This window comes from Amblyraja radiata, chromosome 6 (genome assembly GCF_010909765.2).
Source record: "Amblyraja radiata isolate CabotCenter1 chromosome 6, sAmbRad1.1.pri, whole genome shotgun sequence".
In the NCBI taxonomy this organism is placed as follows: domain Eukaryota; kingdom Metazoa; phylum Chordata; class Chondrichthyes; order Rajiformes; family Rajidae; genus Amblyraja; species Amblyraja radiata.
In genome coordinates, this window is record NC_045961.1 from 58667007 (window position 1) to 58690601 (window position 23595).

The 23595-nt window shown below is 44.5% G+C and overlaps 1 protein-coding gene across 1 annotated transcript in view; it reads right to left on the minus strand.

Annotated features, from left to right (window-relative positions):
• Window positions 1-20593, minus strand: part of gpc5 (glypican 5) — a 650538-nt gene extending 629945 nt beyond the window's left edge. The window contains exons 1-2 of the mRNA XM_033022927.1: window positions 19935-20593; window positions 3582-3743 (exon numbers count right to left, since the gene is read on the minus strand). Coding sequence (XP_032878818.1) covers window positions 3582-3743; window positions 19935-20097 — 325 coding nt within the window. The 5' untranslated portion in view covers window positions 20098-20593. The remainder of the gene's footprint in view (window positions 1-3581; window positions 3744-19934) is intronic.
• Window positions 20594-23595: the final 3002 nt, after the last annotated feature.

Genomic DNA, 23595 nt, shown 5'->3' on the forward strand with positions numbered 1-23595 from the left:
TAGAGATTTACCTCATGATCTAAAAAATCGCCTCATCTGAAAATTTGATTCATTTTTCCTTGAGATTTCTTCAAACTTTGCACAAATCTGAGATATTTATTAAATCTAACGAGCTCATGATGTCACAATGGCTCTGCTCCTCGCGGCCAGCTGCGCAGAGTTTTCAAAGTGCAGCCTGTTGGGCACTGTTTTTGCACGCGCTGCGAGTTACGTTAACCCCTCCCCCCCAGTTCTTCAAAAGACGCAGAAAGAACGGGCAAGTGGGCTCTGTTCTGCAGATCCCGAGGGCTTCCAAAGGCGCTTCCGAGGTCGACGCACGCTAGCTCTTCGGCTCGGGTTTCCCGAGAGAATCCGAGCGTTTCCGAGGTCGACACAGCTAGTGCCGCGGCTCGGCTTTCCCGAGAACTCCCGAGGGCTGCCGAGAGCTTTGTACTAGAGTCGGGCCCTGTACTAGAGCTCTCTCTCTCCCCGGACTCTCTCCTCTTTTCGCCCGGCTCCCCTTCTCCCGCTCGCTCGCCCCGGCTTTATTATTTTCCTGTTTCATCTGCCTAAATAAACATGCAGCATTATTGTATTGTCCAACCTCTGGTATCTGTAACTTTAATGTATCTCTTTTTTAGTTTAACATTTGCTCTATAATCATATGCTTAAATAAATAATGGACTTCTAGATTCCACTCTTTTTTTTCACCTGGTACAACTGTGCTGTTTTTGGCATTTTATTACATTGACTACCCAAGAAAACAGCAAAAAATAGTTAAACATTTCACAAAGAGAATTGGTGTGATTGTGAAAAATATATAAATTTATCTTGAATGGACTGGGAGGCAAAGTGGTAAAGTTGCTGCCTTACATCGCCAGAGCCCTGGGTCTAATATTATCTCATGTCTAATGTCATCTCATCTCTAATGTTAGCTAATGTTATCCCACATTTTAAGAAAGGCGGGAGAGAGAAAACAGGGAATTATAGACCAGTTAGCCTGACATCGGTGGAGGGGAAGATGCTGTAGTCAATTATAGAAGATGAAATAGCCGCACATTTGAATAGTAATAACAGGATCGGTCTGAGTCAGCATCGATTTACGAAGGGGAAATCATGCTTGACAAATCTTCTGGAATTTTTTGAAGATTGTAACTAGGAAAATGGACAAGGGAGAGCCAGTGGATGTAGTGTACCTGGATTTTCAGAAAGTATATGATAAGGTCCCTATGTTTCTATGTTTCTATGTCCCACATAGGAGATTAGTGGACAAAATTAGGCCACATGGTATTGGGGGTAGAGTGCTGACATGGATTGAAAATTGGTTAGCAGACAGGAATCAAAGTGTAGGGATTAATGGGTCCCTTTCAGAATGGCAGGCAGTGACTAGTGGGTACTGGCAAGGCTCGGTGCTGGGACCGCAGCTATTTACAATATACATCAATGATTTGGATGAAGGGATTCAAAGTAACATTAGCAAATTTACAGATGACACAAAGCTGGGTGGCAGTGTGAACTGTGAGGAGGATGCTATGAGAATGCAGGGTGACTTGGACAGGTTGGGGGAGTGGGCAGATGCATGGCAGATGAAGTTTAATATAGATAAATGTGAGGTTATCCACTTTGGTAGCAAAAACAGGAAGGCAGATTACTATCTAAATGGCGTCAAGTTGGGAAAAGGAGAAGTACAACGGGATCTGGGGGTCCTTGTTCATCAGTCTCTGAAAGTAAGCATGCAGGTATAGCAGGCAGTGAAGAAAGCAAATGGCATGTTGGCCTTTATAACAAGAGGTGTTGAATATAGGAGCAAAGAGGTCCTTCTGCAGTCGTACAGAGCCCTAGTGAGACCACACCTCGAGTATTGTGTGCAGTTTTGGTCCCCTAATTTGAGGAAGGACATTCTTGCTATTGAGGGAGTGCAGAGTAGGTTAACAGTGTTGATTCCCGGTATGACGGGACTGTCATATGCTGAGAGAATGGAGCGGCTGGGCTTGTACACTCTGGAGTTTAGAAGGATGAGAGGGAATCTCATTGAAACATATAAGATTGTTAAGAGGTTGGACACGCTAGAGGCAGGAAACAAGTTCCCGTTGTTGGGGGAGTCCAGAACCATGGGCCACAGTTTAAGAATAAGGAGTAAGCCATTTAGAACGGAGACGAGGAAACACTTTTTCTCACAGAGAGTTGTGAGTATGTGGAATTCTCTGCCTCAAAGGGCGGTGGAGGCAGGTTCCCTGGATGCTTTCAAGAGAGAGCTAGATAGGGCTCTTAAAAATAGCGGAGTCAGGGGATATGGGGAGAAGGCAAGAACGGGGTACTGATTGGGGACGATCAGCCATGATCACATTAAATGGCCGTGCTGGCTCGAAGGAATGAATGGCCTACTCCTGCACCTATTGTCTATTGTCCCAGGTTCGATCCAGACTATGGGTGCTGTGTGTACGAAGTTTGTATATTCTTCCCATGACCTGTGTGGGTTTTCTCCAAGATCTTTGATTTCCTCCCACACTCCAAAGACATAAAGGTTTGTAGGTTAATTGGTTTGGTATAAATGTAAATTGTCTCTAGTGTGTAGGGTAGTGTTAATGTGCGGGGATCGCTGGTTGGTGCGGACTCGGTGGGCCGAAAGGCCTGTTTCCGCACTGTATCTCTAAACTAAACTAAACCAAACTAAACTAATGTAAAACACTATTCAATAATTTGGAGAAATTATCTGCATAACTAATTTAACAGATTGGGTTCAGACAACTAGAATTCAGCATTTTAAATGTATAGAGTCATAGTCATACATCGTGGAAACAGGTTCTTCAGCCTAATTTGCCCACACCGACCAATTTGTCCTATGTACACTAGTCCCACCCATGGTATGTATGTGATAATATTTTCCAGCTTACATAGGTCACTGTAAATATGATTTTCTTTTCCCCCATTACAAGGTGCATTAACCTAAACAGTTATATTCTTTAAAAGGAAGCTGTCTCTTTGGAATGGCAAAATAATTGAGTATCAAATCATAATGCTTTTGGTAAATTGTAAAATCAGTACCGTGGCCCTTATCAGCTTAAGCAGAGAAACCCTGCATGACTTTGAATTATATTTCGACTAATGTTCATATTGTTCAGACAAAAAATATATACAATGTAAAATATTGCAACACATCAACAATCCAGATATCCAACCAGATTGTCAAGCTTCTACACCAACATGAATGATGAAGTACAAAAGTTATTGCAAGAGTTAAACCAGTTATGGTCACATCACCATTCTTCACATTTGCAGAAAGCCTGCACTGAACAGCCCAGTACAAAAAATCCATTTGTATGGGTGAACTATATTGATTCTTGTTCACAGGTGTAAACACAAAATTCTTCACTTATTGTACTTGGGTTTCTGAATTAAGTTTCAAAAATATGCACTTTGTTAATTTCTAAAAGTTCATCTGCATTTCCAATACTATTCAATTTCAAGCCTATTTCTCTGGTATACATTTCAAGACTTTTGTTCTCACCATTACATTGCCATGTTGCCAGATGATAATGAAAAGAATGCAGGGCAAAATACGAATACTTGGAGGACTGCATTTGGCACAAATCACTGGTTACCTTGAAAAGCAGCTGCGTTCTGTGAAATTAAAATTTTCAATGCTGAGCTGGACATTTGAAGCAATTTTTGAATATCTTGATGAGCTGCTGACTGGTATTGTTCTTCCATTTTTCTTGTGCAGCATGTTGTGTTCTTCGATGTGCACACCTGAACACAAGACCCTATAGGCAAAATTGAAAAGCATAAAATTACCTTTCCTCAAAGTTGCTTAGCTAGAATTATCTGACCATGAGGTCTGTAACTATACACCTCCATACCCATTTTCATTACATTGATAAATATGGACTCCGTTGTCATGTTAAATCAACTGTGTACCTGATGGACAAAGTTTAAAATATAGGTTTACAATTACTAGGTACAATCTAAAAAAGATTTTGACAGACACTTAACAAACTTACATTGGTACTGCATGTAGCACTATACCAAAGAACGCTGATTCACTGGAGCACTGTTAGACTTAGAGTCCAAATACTAGCACCCTTTACTTTAACAAAATACATTTGTTCAAGTGGCCTGCTGTTGTGCTGTAAACCCAGGGTGAATCTCTGCCCTCCCCACTGGTGGTCCTGAAGCAATTCATCGACCACAACTCTGTGTAGCTGAGGCATGGAGGTTGAGGGCGTCAAATGCAGGCAATTTTTTGCTTGAGACTGGTAGTTGCTGGTCCGCACGTTGACAGATCACCAGGGTCCTAAAGTTTATCTCATTCTCTGCTATTGTATATGATTAAAGCTGCAACCTCCCCAGCCTCCCTCACCCCAGAGACATCTCTGTGGTGACAAACTCAACAGAGGTCACACGCCATTGAGTTTGTTACCACAGAAATTTGAGTTACTCCAGCATTTTGTGTCTATCTTTGGGATTGAGGTTGACTGTAGGATCTGGGTAATCTGTCCACACGTGAAACAACTGCTACCAGGTCCCAACAATGATATACAGTCCACACCAAGTGGTAAAAAATGCCTTGTTACAGTAAGGCAGTGTTTCATGCCAAATTCCCAGCAGCACTCTCAGCAAGGCATCTCTCTATATATTATTGTGTAAAGGATCATTTAGTAATGACACAATTTGCATTTGTATTGCCAGGAATGCAGTGTATTTTTTGGTATAATTTACATGCTCAAGAGAGCAATTTAAAGGCGATTATATTCTACGGATATAAATGGAGATCAACCTATGCAAAGCAAGATTCCACATCCCAACAGTGGGGAAAAAACTGGGAAGATCCAGGATAACTTGACAGATTGGATTTAAAATTTCCTTGGTGGTGATGGATGGTGTTATTCCAACTGGAGATCCGTGATCATTGGTGATCCACAGGGATCCGTGCTAAATGATTTGAACAGTATGTAGGTGTGCCAATCAGCAAGTTTGTAGATATGTTCACATGTTCATTAGTCATGGGAACAGAACTTGGCCATTCAGCCCATCGAACCACTCTGCCATTCAAACATGGCTTATCTATCTTTCCCTTTCAACCCCATTCTCCTGCCTTTGTTAATTCTAGCCAAATTGGAGAGGCCAGGGCACTAAAATTGAGTAAAGGCTTCTGGGCTGCTAGGCCATTCGGTCAATTTAAATGTGCCTTCTGCAAATATAGGACAAGCTGCAGAATGGTGCCAGTTTGTCTAGGGCCTAGATAAGAGCTGCAGGGAGAGAATGAAACATCTGCAGTTCCTGACAATCAGGTGCAAATTGCATAGAATGGATTGGATGAATGCAAACCAGACATACACATTGTATTCAATGTTGCAAAGCTTTACTTTGCTAGATGTTGATTGGATTAAGTATTGAGCCTTGTCTGGTTTTCTTGAATATCAAGGCATATGTTATGATGTCTGCTTCCTTTCAGGAGTTCCGTTTGAATACAATGTATTACTCACTATATTATTGGGTTGGGGAAATGTCTATCATGTACTGGGTTAATCGATATCTGTTATTGGACTGTTAAGAGACCACCCTCGTGTGGTTCGGCCCCTCAAGGTTCGGCTCACATGAGGTCCTGTGTTGATGGGTGGGCGGCGCGACTCACGTCGCAGTGGCCTCTGCAGTCCGTCTGTCTTTTTTTAATTTTTTGTCTCGTTTGAATGTAGTTTATAGTGGGGGTTTTTAACTGGGTATGTGTGTGTGGGGGGGGAACTTTTAAATCCGTTGTCGTTGGGGCCTAGCACCGTGGAGCGGCCTCCAACCGGTACGACCTGGGGCTCCAGTCGCGGAGCCTGCGGACTTAGCATCGCGGAGCTGGACGAGTTCGGAGCGTGGAGAGCTGTGGTGGCGCGCTGCTGCGGCCCGACCCCGGAGATTCGGAGGCTCCAGCCGCAGGTCTCGTGGACGGTGACATCGGGAGCCCGCGGGTCCCTGGTGGGAGACCACTTTTCGGGGCTTCCGCAACGGCGACTTCTCCCGCCCGATTTGTGGGGTTGAACATGACCGGGAGCGGGGCCTTACATCGCCCCGCGTGGCTTTAAATGGCCACGGGACTTGCTATCGCCCGCCGGGGGGCTCCAACATCAAGACCCGGAGCGTGGCCTTGCATCGCCCGGCGCGGTTTTAATGTCCGCGGGACTTATTTACCATAGCCCGCCGGGAGCTTTGACTCTGACATCGGGAGGAGAATGGGGAGTGCAGGGGAGAGATAAGACGTTGCCTTCCATCACAGCGAGGAGGAGATTCGCTGTGATGGATGTTTGTGTAAATTGTGTTGTGTCTTGGTTCTTCTACTGTTTGTATCACTGCAGAAACCAAATTTCGTTTGAACCTCAATGAGGTTCAAATGACAACAAATAAATTGTATCAATTGTATCAAATCTTCTGGGAGAACGCTTGGGACTGCGTGACCTTCTGGAGTGTCTCTGCTTGAGCGAGGCTAAAGAGGGCTTGATCAACCAAATACGAGGATCAAACCCCGCGGTGGTTAGGTATAGTAGTGGGAACTGTAATTGTGTTTTGTCAAAATAAAGATTAGTTGCGCGAGTGCTTGACTCAATTATTTTTGACTGAAACAAGACTGGGGGTAGCTTAGAACAAGCTATTTACACCTTCTCCCCATTAACCTTGACACCCATACTAATCAAGAATCTGTCAATCTCCACCTTGAAAATACCTAATGATGGCCTGCACAGCTGTGGCAATGAATTTCACAATTAACCACCCACTGACAAAATTAATTACTCATCGCCTTTCTAAAGTGAGTCCTTTTATTCTGAGGTTATGGCCTCTGGTCCTAGACTCTCCCACTAGTGGAAACATTCTCTCTGCATACGCTCTATCCAGGACTTTCACTACTTGGTGAGAGTCAACGAGGTGCCCCCTCATCTTTCTAAACACCAGTGAGTATAGGCCCAGTACCCATATCTCATAAATCTCTTCTGGACCCTCTCGAATGCCAGCACATCTTTCCTAAGATGTGGCTTAAAACTGCTCACAATATGCCAAATGCAGTCTCAGAGAGTGCCTTATAAAGCCTCAGCTGTACATCCCTCATTTTTATGCTCTAGTCCTCTTGAAATAAATGCTAATATTGCATTTGCCTTCCTTACTACTGATTCAACTTGCAAATTAACCTTTGGGAATTCCGCACCAGTACTCCCATTTCGAAAATAGTCTACGCCTTTATTCCTACTACCAAAATGCTTGACTCCACACATTGCTACACTGTATCCAATCAGCCACTTCTCAGCCTACTATCCCAACCTGTCCAAGTCCTTCTGCGGAGTCCATGCCTTCTCTAAACGATCTGCCCCACCACCTATCCTTGTATCATCTGCAAATTTGGCCAAGATGCCATCAATTCCCTCATCCAAATCATTTATATACAACATGAAGAGCAGTGGCCTCAGCTGACCTGTGTGGAACACCCGCTTGGAGTGCATACTGTCGTTGTGTCTTTGGGCAAGACACTTCACCCACCTTTGCCTGTGTGTGAATGTGTGTGAGTGATTGGTGGTGGTCGGAGGGGCCGTAGGCGCAGAATGGCAGCCACGCTTCCGTCAGTCTGCCCCAGGGCAGCTGTGGCTACAGAAGTAGCTTACCACCACCGAGTGTGACTGAGGAGTGAATGAATAATGCGATGTAAAGCGCCTTGAGTATTAGAAAGGCGCTATATAAATCCCATCCATTATTATTATTATTAGTCACTGGCAACCAACCAGAAAAAGCCCCCTTTATTCCTACACTTTGCCTTCTGCCATTCAGCCAACCTTCTATCCATGCTAGTATCTTCCCTCTGATACCATGGGCTCTCATCTTCTTTAGCATCTTACGTGTGGCACCTTATCAAAGACCTTCTGAAAATCCAGGTAAACAGCATCCACTGACTCTCCTTTGTATATCCTGTTATTTACTTCCTCAAAGATGACACAAAAATTGGCAGAGCAGTGGATCGTGAAGAAGGCCGTCAAAATGAACAGCAAGTTATGTACGCCAATCCCAGTTAATGAATGGGTTACATTTTTACAGAAACCCATAACTCAATTCTGTTTTGTCAGAAATTACACAAACAAATCACTCAATATGGTAACCATACTTCTACAGTAATATAATAAATGGCATAAAAATCACTTAAGAATGATTTTAAAAAATGAACAATGACTAAAAGTGGAAACTTGCTCTGCCATTCATAGGAAGGTATGTACGTACATACATCAGACTTTTGAATTATAATAAATTTACGGGAGCTCGTTGATGTATGGAGATATTCATAAGTCAGGCATTTATAACCTGAGAAGGTCTGTATTCCTTCTGAGAAAAGCCACCATAAAAATAACTTAGCTGCAAGAGATGGCAGTGGCAAATTAAACCATTTTTAAAGTGGCAAATTAAACCATTGATATTGCTCAGCATGCTTTTGGCAAAGGGAACAATAAATATTAAGCAAGGATATTGTAATTATCTCAGATAGTTATTTCAAAATCCAATGGATGTAATGTTTTTAAAAGTTAATGATATCTTGGATTTAATCTAACTGGATTTTTCTGATCTTGCTGGGCTGAATTGTTAAATGCTGAATATTCAGGCTTCAAATATGGAGCTTCAAAGAAGCGTTCTGTCTATGGTCCCTAACTTTCAATCTGAAACTGAAGCATCGTACTAACAACATTGCAATGGATAAGCATATGACACGGCTTCTAATGATAACGATAGCCCATGAACAGAATTTAGCAGTTTACAAAATATCTAAGAGGCATGCAGTGCGTTACTAAAAGAAACAACCAATCTTAAATAAACCACTGGACAATGTGCAATACATTGGGAATTTATACACAATAGTAGGTCAACACATTAATCATAAACTTAGAAAACGACAAACATCTTTTATGAATTCGCTCTAGCGCAAATTCACCCTACATCTTCCAGCAGCTTGTGTTTTCAATTCATGTCACATTACAGCTGGCTGACAACTGAGCAGAAATGCTCACTGTATCCCTTTGGACATCTTTAGAGGGACGAGCACACTCATTTCAAACCATAACCATTCTGTCATGAAAATTGTCTATTTACTTTGATGCGTCCTTGATTCCCCAATTACTTATATTTCTCTGCTTCTATTGACCCTTAAGTCTCTACCCTCTTCCCCTTTAGAGACCTTTGCTTTGACCTCTGACTTCAACAAAGCGTTCTGAAACCAGTTAAGCCATTCTTGAGGAATGACATAGTGACAGCACCAGGGTCCCAATTGTTATCTGGAGTCAGTTTTCCCATTGGCCCTTTTATGAAATGAAATGTTCAGCCTTAGTTTTGCTCAGTGTTTTTTATTTCATAAACATGCGATTTCCCAAGCAAGTACGATCATCCACGTGGTCAAAAATCTAGTCAATGGGAGTCAAAGTCTATATTCTTGTTAGGTTTCACTCACGCCTTTATTTCTTTTCACTCATTTTCACCACCCATGTCACCAATTTCCTTCATACCCTGACCGGAGTTTCCAGTTTTGTTTCCAGAACTATCTACACTTCTGGAATCTACACTGAATTTAGAATCAGCATGTCTCACACCTAACTTGTGACCTGCATCACCTGAGTAGTTTTTTCCCCAAACCTGAGAGCAAAACATTGCCACACAGGCTTTCCTCCATCTTTAGTGCTTTATATTGTCTTCATCGTCAAATGTACATTGCGAATTTACATCATTCTGTCAGTACAACAGTTCCCATTCAAAATTACCAAGAGGCGTTGGAATTTTCACCAAGGTATTAGTCTTCACTTCGGTATCCCCGTATCTTCATGGTAAATTGGACTGTTTTTGTAAATAAAGTGGGCATCACAAGAAATTATCACAAAAAGTGAATCCAAAAGATCTTTCGATTGAGAATGGAGAGATTAAGAAAAAAGGGATTGCGATGCCAGATCTATAGTATAGACTAGACCAAGTGCAGACCCGTTGGGTCTGTTCCCCCAACGTGCAGTTGTGGGGGGGGGAGGTGGCATGCAGCGTCACACACTATCTATCCCCCGCCCCCCCCCCCCTGCACTCACGCTAATTACCCCCCTTGATATTATATTAATATTATTAATTTGCTCTTTTTACCCCATAACCACCTTATCTACTGATGCATAGCCCCCAACTTGCAGTCAAATCAAGAGGGGGGGGGGGAAAGAGGGGGGGGGGAGGAAAGAGGGGGGGGGGGGGAAAGAGGGGGGGGGGGGGAAAGAGGGGGGGGGGGGAAAGAGGGGGGGGGGGAGAGAGGGGGGGGGGGGAAAGAGGGGGGGGGGGAGAGAGGGGGGGGGGAGGGGGGGGGGGGGGGGGGGGGGGGGAAGAGGGGGGGGAAGAGGGAGAGGGAGAGGGAGAGGGAGAGGGAGAGGGAGAGGGAGAGGGAGAGGGAGAGGGAGAGGGAGAGGAGGGGGGGTGAGTGGAGGGGGTTGAGAGGAGGGGGGAGAGGGAGGGGGAGAGGAGAGAGGGGGGAGAGGAGAGAGGGGGTGGGAGACGAGAGAGGGGAGAGAGGAGAGGGGGGAGAGAGGGGGGGGAGAGAGAGTGCCTTTTTAATTCAACCCAAACAACCATTTGCAGGCAGTGCTTTTTTTACTTCAAACTAACTATATTTTCATTTTCAAAGCAAATTAAGGGCACTCACAGTGCTGTAAACATTTGTTCAGTGTCATTCAGAGCTCAGAGTGACAGAGACTAATTGACAGAGCTCCAGCTTGCAGAGACTAATTGAGGCACACCACTTCATGGAATGAGGATTCAGCACTCATCTCTCCAACTGATTCCTCGACTTCCTGACCAACAGACCACAATCAGTGAGGATAAGGGACAAATCATCCTCTTCAATAATCCTCAACACTGGTGCTCCGCGAGGATTTGTTTCTCATCCCTCTTCTCTACTTCTTATCCACCCATGGCTGTTCTGCCACGTATAAATTCAATTCAATTTACAAATTAATTGATAACATCACCATTGTGGGCCCGGCCTCCCATGTGACAGGGCCCTTCCCACTTAGTCTAGTTAAATATAAAAATTACTAGACTAAGTGGGACCCGTTGGGTCCCAGCATCACACAGGAAGGCTGGTCATCCAACGCAATATTCCACCTCTCCACCAATTCTAATAATTGGTGGCCAGTTGCGGGGGGGGGGGGGATTTCTGGAGCGCTAGTATGGGTGTTGTGGGCTGAAGAGACTGGTTTCCAGAGGGCTAGTATGCAAATTTTGCGCCAGATGGATTCTTTGGCTGGCGTCTCAGTCAATCAAGCCTGTTGTGCTGGCAACACTCACTCACGGCTGGTGGGCTGGTAGTTGACTCACGGCTAATCATTGAAATTCTATTTCAAGCAGGGTATAAGGCCACCAAATTCAAGTGCAGTTTCTTACCACTTCTAGCAGGGTGCAAGGCCACCAAATTCAAGTGCAATTTCATAACATTTGAAGTAGGGTGCAAAGCCACTAAAGACAGCGAGTCATGACCTCTCCCTCCTCCATCTTGCAGAGACAGCCACACCCACATTTCCGTGTTTTATAACCCCTCATCCCCCCCACCAGAAAAGATGTTGCTTTCATGGAGTGATTGACAGGAGAGACATTCTCAACATTTTTTTAAAAACTAATAACACTTTTATTTTTCATTGATGGGAAGAATTCTCTGCAACTGCTCAGCGGAGGGGGTCTGAATAAGATTGCCAAAAATCACAGCCGTAAGTGGTAGTGTTTTATCTAAAATCAATATACAGTGCAAACAGGAAGTGCATTTACAGTAGTGCCTTTTAACTTCAAGCCAAAGCAACCACGCCACCATTTGCAGTAAGTAGTGGCTTTCAACCATGCCACCATTTGCAGTAAGTGGTGTCTTTCAACTTCAAACCAAAGCACCCAAGCCACAATTTGCAGTAAGTAGTGCCTTTCAACTTCAAGCCAAAGCTCCCAAGTCATCATTTGCAGTAAGTAGTGCCTTTCAACTTCATGCCACCATTTGCAGTAAGTGGTGTCTTTCAACTTCAAGCCACACCCAAGCCACACCCAAGCTACCATTTGCGGTAAGTAGTGCCTTTCAACTTCAAGCCAAAGCAACCAAGCCACCATTCACAGTAAGTAGTGCCTTTCAACTTCAAACTAAAGCAACCAAGCCACCATTTGCAGTAATAGTGCCTTTCAACTTCAAACCAAAGCTCCCAAGCCACCATTTGCAGTAAGTAGTGCCTTTCAACTTCAAGCACAATTTGCAGTAAGTAGTGCCTTTCAACTTCAAGCCAATGCACCCACGCCCCCATTTGCAGTAAGTAATGCATTTTAAATTCAAGCAATTGCACCCAAGCCACCATCTGCAGTAAGTAGTGCCTTTCAACTTCAAGTCAAAGCTCCCAAGCCATCATTTGCAGTAAGTGGTGTATTTCAACTTCAAGCCACACCCAAGCCACCATTAGCATTAAGTAGTGCCTTTCAACTTCAAGCCACACCCAAGCCACCATTTCCAGTAAGTAGTGCCTTTCAACTTCAATCCAAAGCAACAAAGCCACCATTTGCAGTAAGTCATGCCTTTCAACTTCATGCCACCATTTACAGTAAGTGGTGTCTTTCAACTTCAGGCGAAACCCAAGCCACACCCAAGCTACCATTTGCAGTAAGTAGTGCCTTTCAACTTCAAGCCAAAGCAACCAAGCCACCATTCGCAGTAATAGTGCCTTTCAACTTCAAGCCAAAGCTCCCAAGCCTCAATTTGCAGTAAGTAGTGCCTTTCAACTTCAAGACACACTCAATCCACCATTTGCAGTAATAGTGCCTTTCAACTTCATGCCACCATTTGCAGTAATAGTGCCTTTTAACTTCATGCCACCATTTGCAGTAAGTGGTGTCTTTCAACTTCAAGCCACACCCAAGCCACACCCAAGCCATCATTTGCAGTAAGTAGTGCCTTTCAACTTCAAAGCTCCCAAGCCACCATTTGCAGTAAGTTGTGTTTCAACTTCAAGCCACGCACAAGCCACCATTTGCAGTAAGTAGTGCCTTTCAACTTCAAGCCAAAGCAACCATTTGCATAAGTAGTGCCTTTCAACACACGCCAAAGCAACCAAACCACCACTTGCAGTAATAGTGCCTTTCAACTTCAAACCAAAGCTCCCAAGCCACCATTTGCAGTAAATAGTGCCTTTCAACTTCAAGCCATTTCACCCAAGCCACCATCTGCAATAAGTAGTGCCTTTCAACTTCAAGTCAAAGCTCCCAAGCCACCATTTGCAGTAAGTAGTGCCTTTCACCTTCATGCCACCATTTGCAGTAAGTAGTGCCTTTCGATTTCAAGACACACCCAAGTCAAGCCAACCGGGGGGGGGGGGGGGGGGCTTTCTGGAGCGCTAGTATGAACCATTTTAGAACCAATAGACATTTTCTTTGCAAGCTTTAGAACCAATAGACATATTTTTGCAAGCTTTAGAACCGATAGACATTTTTTGCAAGCTTTGGAACCAATAGACACTTTTTTTGCAAGATTTAGAACCAATAGACACTTTTTTTGCCAGCTTTAGAACCAATAGACATTTGTTTGCAAGCTTTAGACCCAATAGAGACACATTTTGCAAGCTTTAGAACCAATAGACATTTTCTGCAAGCTTTAGAACCAATAGACATTTTTTTTGCAAGCTTTAGAACTAATAGACATTTTTTTTTGTAAGCTTTAGAACCAATAGACACTTTTCTTGCAAGCTTTAGCACCACTAAGGGCACTTACACTTGAGTAGACATGTGTTCAGTGTTATTCACAGCTCAGAGAAACGTGACCCTCTGCATTCCTCCATCTTGAAGGGACTGTGTGGCACACCACTTCCTGGTTTTATAGTCCTTCCCCCCTGCCGCCAGCGGAGGCAGCAGAGAGAATGGGGAATTTTGTGAAAACATTAATATCTCTGTCATTTTTAATCGACAGGAAAAATCCTCAGCACACATGCGGCGGAGGGGGGCTCTGAGCAAGGTGGCCAAAAATGACGGCCGTAGGTGGCGGCGTTATCTCGGAAATTGCAGCACAGATGGCGAAAACCGGTCAAGAACAGAATTTTAAGTGATAGAAGATAGAAAGAAAGAAAGATAGATAGATAGATAGATAGATAGATAGATAGATAGATAGATAGATAGATAGATAGATAGATAGATAGATAGATAGATAGACAGATAGATAGATAGATAGATAGACAGATAGACTGATAGACAGATAGACAGATAGACAGATAGACAGATAGACAGATAGACAGATAGACAGATAGACAGATAGACAGATAGACAGATAGACAGATAGACAGACAGATAGATAGATAGATGAGTAAGTTATTTTAAAAAACAAACAACGTTCATTGTGTTAAAAACAGTACCAGAATTAGTAAGTGAGACATAGTCAAGGTCAACAAGAATATTTATTATTTGGTTGAAGTACAAGACATAAAAAATAATTAAGTGGGCAGCTGCATGGGATAAAGAATTCTGCACAAATGTACCATAACAATACATATTAATTTTTAAAGTTACTATTTGTATACATACATTACAATACAATACAATACAATACAATTCAATTTATTGTCATTTGGACCCCTTGAGGTCCAAACGAAATGCCGTTTCTGCAGCCATACATTACAAACAAATAGACCCAAGACACAACTAAATTTACATAAACATCCATCACATTGCTGTGATGGAAGGCCAAAATAACTTATCTCTCCACTTCACTCCACCCCCCCCCCCCCCCCCCCCCCCCCCGATGTCAGAGTCAAAGTCAAAGCCCCCGGCGGGCGATAGCGATTGTCCCGCGGCCATTAAAGCCACGCCGGATGATGCAGGGCCGCGCACCGGGTCTTGGTGTTAGAGCCCCCGGCGTGCGCTCGCAGTCCCGCGGCCATTCCAAGCCGCGCGGGGCGATGGTGTAAGGCCCCGCTCCAGGAGCTCTTCAACCCCGCAACTCGGGCGGGAGAAGTCGCCGTTGCGGAAGCCCCGAAAACGGTCTCCCTCCAGGGACCCGCGGGCTCCCGGTGTCATTGTCCGCCAAACCCGCAGTTGCAGCCACCGAATCTCCGGAGGTCGGGCCGCAGCAGCGTCCACCACAGCTCCACCCGCTCTGGACTCGGCCAGCTCCGCGACGGTGAGGTGAGGTGAGTAGTCGGCACCACAGCCCCCGGTCTTCCTGTTGGAGGCCGCTCCTCGTTGCAGCCCCAACGACAACGGAGACCCGACAAAGAAAAGGTCGGGTCTCCCGTGCAGGGAGAGATTTAAAAAGTTACCCCCTCCCCCCCCCACACCCCCACACACATACCCCAACAAAAAATAACAAAAACTACATAAAAACATAGACATAAAATAATAAAAACGCAGACGGACTGCAGAGGCCGCTGCTGACGAAAGTCGCGCCGCCCACCTGGTTAATGTGGAACCATGCCACTATTCGGGAATGAACATCTTCAGAGAAAATATATGCGAGCAAATTAGAAGGAAAATAATATAATTTTATGGAGTTCAATTAAGACAGCCTGGTCAATGTGTTGCCCTATGGAACCTTCATTTTGGTATGTGCAAAAACAGAACCAATTGATAATTAAATGGAAACACATTCCTGATGTTGGGGGAGTCCAGAACCAGGGGCCACAGTTTAAGAATAAGGGGTAAGCCATTTAGAACGGAAACGAGGAAACACTTTTTCTCACAGAGAGTTGTGAGTCTCTGGAATTCTCTGCCTCAGAAGGCGGTGGAGGCCGGTTCTCTGGATACTTTCATGAGAGAGCTAGATAGGGCTCTTAAAGATAGCAGAGTCAGGCGATATGGGGAGAAGGCAGGAACGGGGTACTGATTGGGTATGATCAGTCATGATCACATTGAATGGCAGTGTTGGCTCGAAGGGCCGAATGGCCTACTCCTGGCACATATTGTCTATTGTCTATTGTCTATTATTGGATGCTTTATTTAATGTTTACAAAAACTAATTGACATCATAATCCAAAAACTAAGACTTAAATTTTAATTTAGGTTTGCTTATTTAGACAACTTTAATCTGATCACCATGTATGTTCTCCATTTTAGAACCAGCAGAATGGCATGAGACACAGAAGTGGAATACAAAGAAGAAATCTAATTATCTATCTATATTACTAAAAGTCTGTTCTTGACCGGTTTTCGCCATCTGTGCTGCGATTTCCGAGAGAACGCCGTCACCTACGGCCGTCATTTTTGGCCACCTTGCTCAGAGCCCCCCTCCGCTGCATGTGTGCTGAGGATTTTTCCCGTCGATTAAAAATGACAGAAATATTAATGTTTTTACAAAATTCCCCATTCCCTCTGCTGCCCCCGCTGGTGGCAGAGGGGAGGGACTATAAAACCTGGAAGTGGTGTGCCTCACTCACTCACTCTTCAAGATGGAGGAAGGCAGCGGGTCACGTTTCTCTGAGCTGTGAATAACACTGAACACATGTCTACTCAAATGTAAGTGCCCTTAGTGGTACTAAAATGCTTGCAGAATGTGTCTATTGGTTCTAAAGCTTGCAAAAAATGTCTGGCTTGCAAATGGTGGCTTGAAGTTGAAAGGCACTACTTCCTGCAAATGATGGCTTGGGTGTGGCTTGAAGTTGAAAGGCACTACTTACTGCAAATGGGGGGCGTGGGTGCATTGACTTGAAGTTGAAAGGCACTATTACTGCAAATGGTGGCTTGGGAGCTTTGGTCGGAGGTTGAAATGCACTTTTACTGCAAATGGTGGCTTGGTTGCTTTGGCTTGAAGTTGAAAGGCACTATTACTGCAAATGGTGGCTTGGTTGCTTTGGCTTGAAGTTGAAAGGCACTACTTACTGCAAATGGTGGCTTGGGTGTGGCTTGAAGTTGAAAGACACCACTTACTGCAAATGATGGCTTGGGTATGGCTTGAAGTTGAAAGAACTACTTACTGCAAATGGGGGCGTGGGTGCATTGGCTTGAATTTGAAAGGCACTACTTACTGCTAATGGTGGCTTGGGTGCTTTGGCATTTAGTTGAAAGGCACTACTTACTGCAAATTGTAGCTTGGGTGTTTTGGCATTAAGTTGAAAGGCACTACTTACTGCAAATGGTGGCTTGGGCGTGGCTTGAAGTTGAAAGACACCACTTACTGCAAATGGTGGCATGGGAGCTTTGAAGTTGAAAGGCACTACTTACTGCAAATGATGGCTTGGGTGTGGCAAATGGCTTGAAGTTAAAATGCATTAGTTACTGCACATGGGGGCGTGGGTGCATTGGCTTGAAGTTGAAAGGCACTACTTACTGCAAATTGTGGCTTGAAGTTGAAAGGCACTACTTACTGCAAATGGTGGCTTGGGTGCTTTGGTTTGAAGTTGAAAGACACCACTTACTGCAAATGGTGGAATGAAGTTGAAAGCCACTACTTACTGCAAATGGCGGCGTGGGTGCTTTGGCTTGCAGTTAAAAGGCACTACTGTAAATGCACTTCCTGTTTGCACTGTATATTGATTTTAGATAAAACACTATCACTTACGGCTGTGATTTTTGGCAATCTTATTCAGTCCCCCTCCGCTGAGCAGGTGCAGATAATTCTTCCCATCAATGAAAAATAAAAGTGTTATTAGTTTTTTTTTATATGTTGAGAATCTCTCTACTGTCAATCACTCAATGAAAGCCACACCTTTTCCGGTGGGGGGGGGGGGGAGGGGTTATAAAACCCTGAAATGTGGGTGTGGCTCAGTCTCTGCAAGATGGAGGAGAGAGAGGTCATGACTCGCTGTCTTTAGTGGCTTTGCACCCTAATTCAAATAGTATGAAACTGCACTTGAATTTGGTGGCCTTGCACCCTGCTAGAAGTGGTAAGAAACTGCACTTGAATTTGGTGGCCTTATACCCTGCTTGAAATAGAATTTCAAGGATTAGCCGTGGGTCAACTACCAGCCCACCAGCCGTGAGTGAGTGAGTTGCCAGCACAACAGGCTTGATTGACTGAGACGCCAGCCCAAGAAATCCATCTGGCGCATAATTTGCATACTAGCCCTCTGGAAACCAGTCCCTTCAGCCCACAACACCCATACTAGCGCTCCAGAAAGCCCCCCCCCCCAACTGGCCACCAATATTAGAATTGGTGGAGAGGTGGAATATTGCGTTGGATGACCAGCCCTCCTGTGTGATGCTGGGACCCAACGGGTCCCACTTAGTCTAATATAATATAAAATAGTTAAGGGTTTGCACACGCTAGAGGCAGGAAACATGTTCCTGATGTTGGGCGAGTCCTGAACCAGGGGCCACAGTTTAAGAATAAGGGGTAAGCCATTTAGAACGGAGACGAGGAAACACTTTTTCTCACAGAGAGTTGTGAGTCTTTGGAATGCTCTGCCTCAGAAGGCGGTGGAGGCCGGTTCTCTGGATACTTTCATGAGAGAGCTAGATAGGGCTCTTAAAGATAGCAGAGTCAGGCGATATGGGGAGAAGGCAGGAATGGGGTACTGATTGGGGATGGTCAGTCATGATCACATTGAATGGCAGTGTTGGCTCGAAGGGCCGAATGGCCTACTCCTGACACCTATTGTCTATTGTCTATTATTGGATGCTTTATTTAATGTTTTTTTTCCCATTTCAGAAATAATAATGGTGTAAATAAAATGAAGTGCAGGCAAATGGCACTGTCAAGAATTCCAACTTGAGTTGAGCCGTAGGGCCAATTTCCGATGCTGTATAGCTCTGACTGCTTGGAATAGAGTGATATGGATCACGTGTAGGCTGAGATTAGTTTAACTTGCCATGTTCTGCATGGACCTTGTATGCCACTATGCTGTATTGTTCTATGTTTTATGCTTTGTGACTAACACTCTATGATCTGTATTTCTTGCACAATAAAATGAACTAACCTTGTTCCACCGAGGGGGGGTGGGGTGATGCGATAGCAGAATTGGGGGACGCTGTGGAGAGACATGTGAGGGCTCCATCCACAAATGATGGGTGGAGGCCATGTTTACTGAAGAAAGAGAAATAGGCGCAGAGGTGGAGGAGGAGCAGAAAGAGCTCAACGTCATTGCAGGCTCTGAACTCCATGAGGTATTGACATAGGGTTACAATGGTAAGGCCTCTACTGAGGGCAGACTGTTTAGCATCATAGAGGGTGAGGTCAAGGAGTGTAGTGGAAACATAACAGGATTTGGGGCAAGGGGTCAGACACCACAGTCTTCACCAAATCAGACCCTGTGATATCCTTTGTCTCCTTTCCACACCCACCTGTATCCACCCATCATTTACCAGGAAAATACATAAAAGTGCTGGAGTACCCCCACCCCCAGCCCTCTTTTCCAGGTTTATCCCCCACACCACTTCGCTTGTCCGTTACCTCTACGGATGCTGCCTGGCCCGCTAGGTTACTCCAGCATCACTTTACTCCAGAATCCAGCATCTGCAATTTCGTGTCTAAAATTTCAATCTACGTTCCTCGTTGTTTGCATCATACTGCATATACTGTACGTTGATTTCTTTAAGGGGGTATTGATCCCGAAAACTGATGAAACGAAAACAGTGATAAAACTCAAAATAAAAGTGAGGAGCAGCTGTGAATTGATATGCATATAGCATATAGTATATGCATATAGTATATAGCATATCAATTGGCTGGGACAATTGGCTATAAGAAATACATTTAAAAAAGGGTTGTTCGGAGGACTGCCCTAGACGTGGATGGGCTCAATAGCCTGCTGAAAGATTAAATTAAATATGAAATTCGCTCGGCCTATACCCACTTTGGAAAGATCACATCGTGTATTTCAAACACTGTCCTTCAATCTTGACACCTCTTGTTCCCGATTCATCAAAGGTAGTATTTACAGTGTCGCTATTTTAAGGACCGTACATAAATTATGATCGGTATTTGGCACAAAACGTGGACAATGTAGAATGTGTACCGGTTTTATCTAAAGTACGTGAGTGCTCACCAGATCTGGGAGTCTCCGGCAGCCACATGGATGGTCCGATTTGACGAAGTTGGAAAACTTTCTTCACCTCATCACAGTTGAGCCGGGACTCTATAGTGACCCCGAGCAAGCAAAGCAACACCGCCGCTCTCAGACACTGCGTGCTGTGCATCTTCACGCCCATCTCCTCAAAACCAATACAGTGGGTCGAACTCAGGGAAAGGACACACTTTAGTGCACTAAATTCTGCCTCGATTTCTCTCCTTACAACTAACAGTCAAAACATAAACTCGAAGCACGGTCCAGCCAGTTGCCCACTAACTGAAACACTATTTGTTTTCCTGGAGGCTGCTCTTAATTTTAATGCTATTAAAAATGTCGTGAGGTGGGAGTGGCTGAGAGAATGAAAAGCACAAAAGCAGGAGTAAACGTGTGTACGCTCACATCGTTCAGGAAGGGGCACAGAAATGAATAGCACCAGCTCCGCTCTAAGACCTTTGATTCTGCTGCTCCAGGAACCCTCCCACCCCGAGCTCGCTGCACCGTCTGGGTCGCCAGAGGGAGCAGAGCGAGAGCTCGAGCAAGCTACAGCCGTGATGCACTGGCTGTGTCGCTGAAGGAAATGTCAATGAAAGAGAGAACATACTGGAAACATCCAGCAAGATGGACAGCATCCATGAAGAGAGAGATTATTAATGTTTCAGGACAATTATCTTTATCGGAACCATGGGAGATAGAAACATAGACATAGACAGAGATGGAAATAATTTCCGGGATTCAATATCAAATTCTACAACTTCAGGTAACTCGTTCTCTGTCTGTTAACCACTTATCATCACTTGCATTACCTCTCTTCATTAATGTAGCCGGAAAGCGTGCATCTCACGCCATTGTATGCACTTTTCTCGTTCTCATCATTTTCTGTTTTTATAAATCCATCAACCACAATTATACCCGCGGCAACCCGAGCCCCGCCGGGACACAGACACCTCTCTTTGTCCTATCCACTGATTCTTCCACTTTCGCTGCAATTTAAAATTAACCAGTATTTCTCTTATTTCCAGTTCTAACAGGGTATTCAACGTGAAATATTAATTATTCAGTTTCTCTTCCCACATCTCCAGATGCTGGCTGACCTGCTGAATGTTTCCAGATATTTCCGTCTTAATTTACATCGGAAATATAATGAAAGTGGGCATGCAGGTGCAGCAGGCAGTGAAGAAAGCAAATGGTATGTTAGCTTTCATAGCAAAATGATTTGAGTATAGGAGCAGGGAGGTTCTACTGCAGTTGTACAGGGTCTTGGTGAGACCACACCTGGAGTATTGCATACAGTTTTGGTCTCCAAATCTGAGGAAGGACATTATTGCCATAGAGGGAGTGCAGAGAAGGTTCACCAGACTGATTCCTGGGATGTCAGGACTGTCTTATGAAGAAAGACTGGATAGACTTGGTTTATACTCTCTAGAATTTAGGAGATTGAGAGGGGATCTTATAGAAACTTACAAAATTCTTAAGGGGTTGGACAGGCTAGATGCAGGAAGATTGCTCCCGATGTTGGGGAAGTCCAGGACAAGGGGTCACAGCCTAAGGATAAGGGGGAAATCCTTTAAAACCGAGATGAGAAGAACTTTTTTCACACAGAGAGTGGTGAATCTCTGGAACTCTCTGCCACAGAGGGTAGTCGAGGCCAGTTTATTGGCTATATTTAAGAGGGAGTTAGATGTGGCCCTTGTGGCTAAGGGGATCAGAGGGTATGGAGAGAAGGCAGGTACGGGATACTGAGTTGGATGATCAGCCATGATCATATTGAATGGCGGTGCAGGCTCGAAGGGCCGAATGGCCTACTCCTGCACCTAATTTCTATGTTTCTATGATATGGGGAGAAGGCAGGCACGGGCTATTGATAGGGGACGATCAGCCATGATCACAATGAATGGCGGTGCTGGCTCGAAGGGCCGAATGGCTTCCTCCTGCACCTATTTTCTATGTTTCTAAGATAAGGTTGAAAGAGATGCATGTGAACATCTGTATCACTTGGAAGGGCTGTTGGCCCCCTGGATGAAGTGAGACAGGATGTGTAGGGAAAGGTGTTACATCTAATCTGATATATTGGGGAGAAATAGGTGGGAGTCCAGGGAAGGGAAGGGGGAGGGGGAAATGGGGCTGTGGGGGCGAAGGGTACTTGTTTGGTGGGGAAGAGAGATTAGTTAGAGATTATCTAAAATTGGATAATTCAATGTTCACTCCATTGGGTTGTAAGCTACCCAAGCAGAATATGAGGTTCCTCCAGTTTGCAACCCAACAGTATGAACATTGAATTCTCCAATTTTAGGTAATCACTAACTAACACCCCCAACCCCCACCTTTCCCAGCTTTCTATCTTTCTTCGCCCCCCTACAATCAGGCTGAAGAATGGTCTTGACCCAAATATTACCGATCCATGTTTTCCAGGGTTACTGCCAGACCTGCTGAGTTACAGCACTTTGTGTCCTGAGAAGATCATTGTTGCTGAGGTTAGTTCAGGATCTTGTACCTTCATGCAGGTGGTAGTAGTGAAATTAGAGCATGTTCAGGGTGGTCTTTGATTGTAGTGGCTGCCTTTTTATGGCAACATCTCCTATGGATCTCTGTTGGTGGGGAGGTCAGTACCTGTGATGGATCGGGCAGTGTCTACCATCTTCTGCAATCTCCTTTGTTCCTGGTCGTATGAGTTGCCGAACCAGGCTACGATGCAACCAGTCCATATGCTCTCCACCATATTCCTGTCGAAGGTCGATGGAGTATATATCTACATACTTGTGGACCTGGCCTTATGGGGAGTAACTCTAATAATTTCGGACCTTCCTTAATTCCATGGACTACTGAAGATTGTATGCCATGCACACCCATTAGCTCACCTTTAATTTTTAAGTCATTAATTTACATTGAATAAATTACAGTGGCCAATTAATGTATCAGCCCAACAGCACATCTTTAAGATGTGGAAGAACACGGTCACAGAGGTAACATGCAAACTGCCCTACAGACAATATCTGACATCACGTTGAAACTCATGACCTTGGAATTAAGAGGCAACGATGTTAACTGCTCTGCCACCATGTTGCCCATTTATGCCATTCTCTTTTGAATTATATCAATTTCTCAAATTTCAGTACTAAATATATGAAAATAAGTTCCATTAAGCACCACCACTGCCATATATGTGCCACATAAGCGATATAATTCATTTATTTTATATAATTGATTTTTTAAAAAAATTTTAAAACCCAAGGAACAAGTGCACACTGAAATGTTAATGGTTTGATGTAGAGATAGATAGACCCACTCTCCTCCCCATCTACTTCCTCAACCTTCTATCTCCCGCCTCCAACATCACTCTCCCTCCTCCACACCCAACCCCTCCATCTCCCTCTACCACCCACTCCCCACCCCATCTCCATCAACCACCCCACTCCCCACTTGGGGCCAAGGAAAGAGCGTTCACGTCGCGGCCCTGTTTCAACCAATCTTTCCACCACCACGCACAAGAAGCACAAGAAGCACAAGACAGACACCATTGTGCAGATGCCGAGAAGTGTGTTCAGCTCTGGCTGAACAACTTCTAATCTTGTGTGTGGACTCGATAAGAAGAAGAAGACCCCTCCCCATCTCCCTCCTCCACACCCCCCCATCTCCCTCT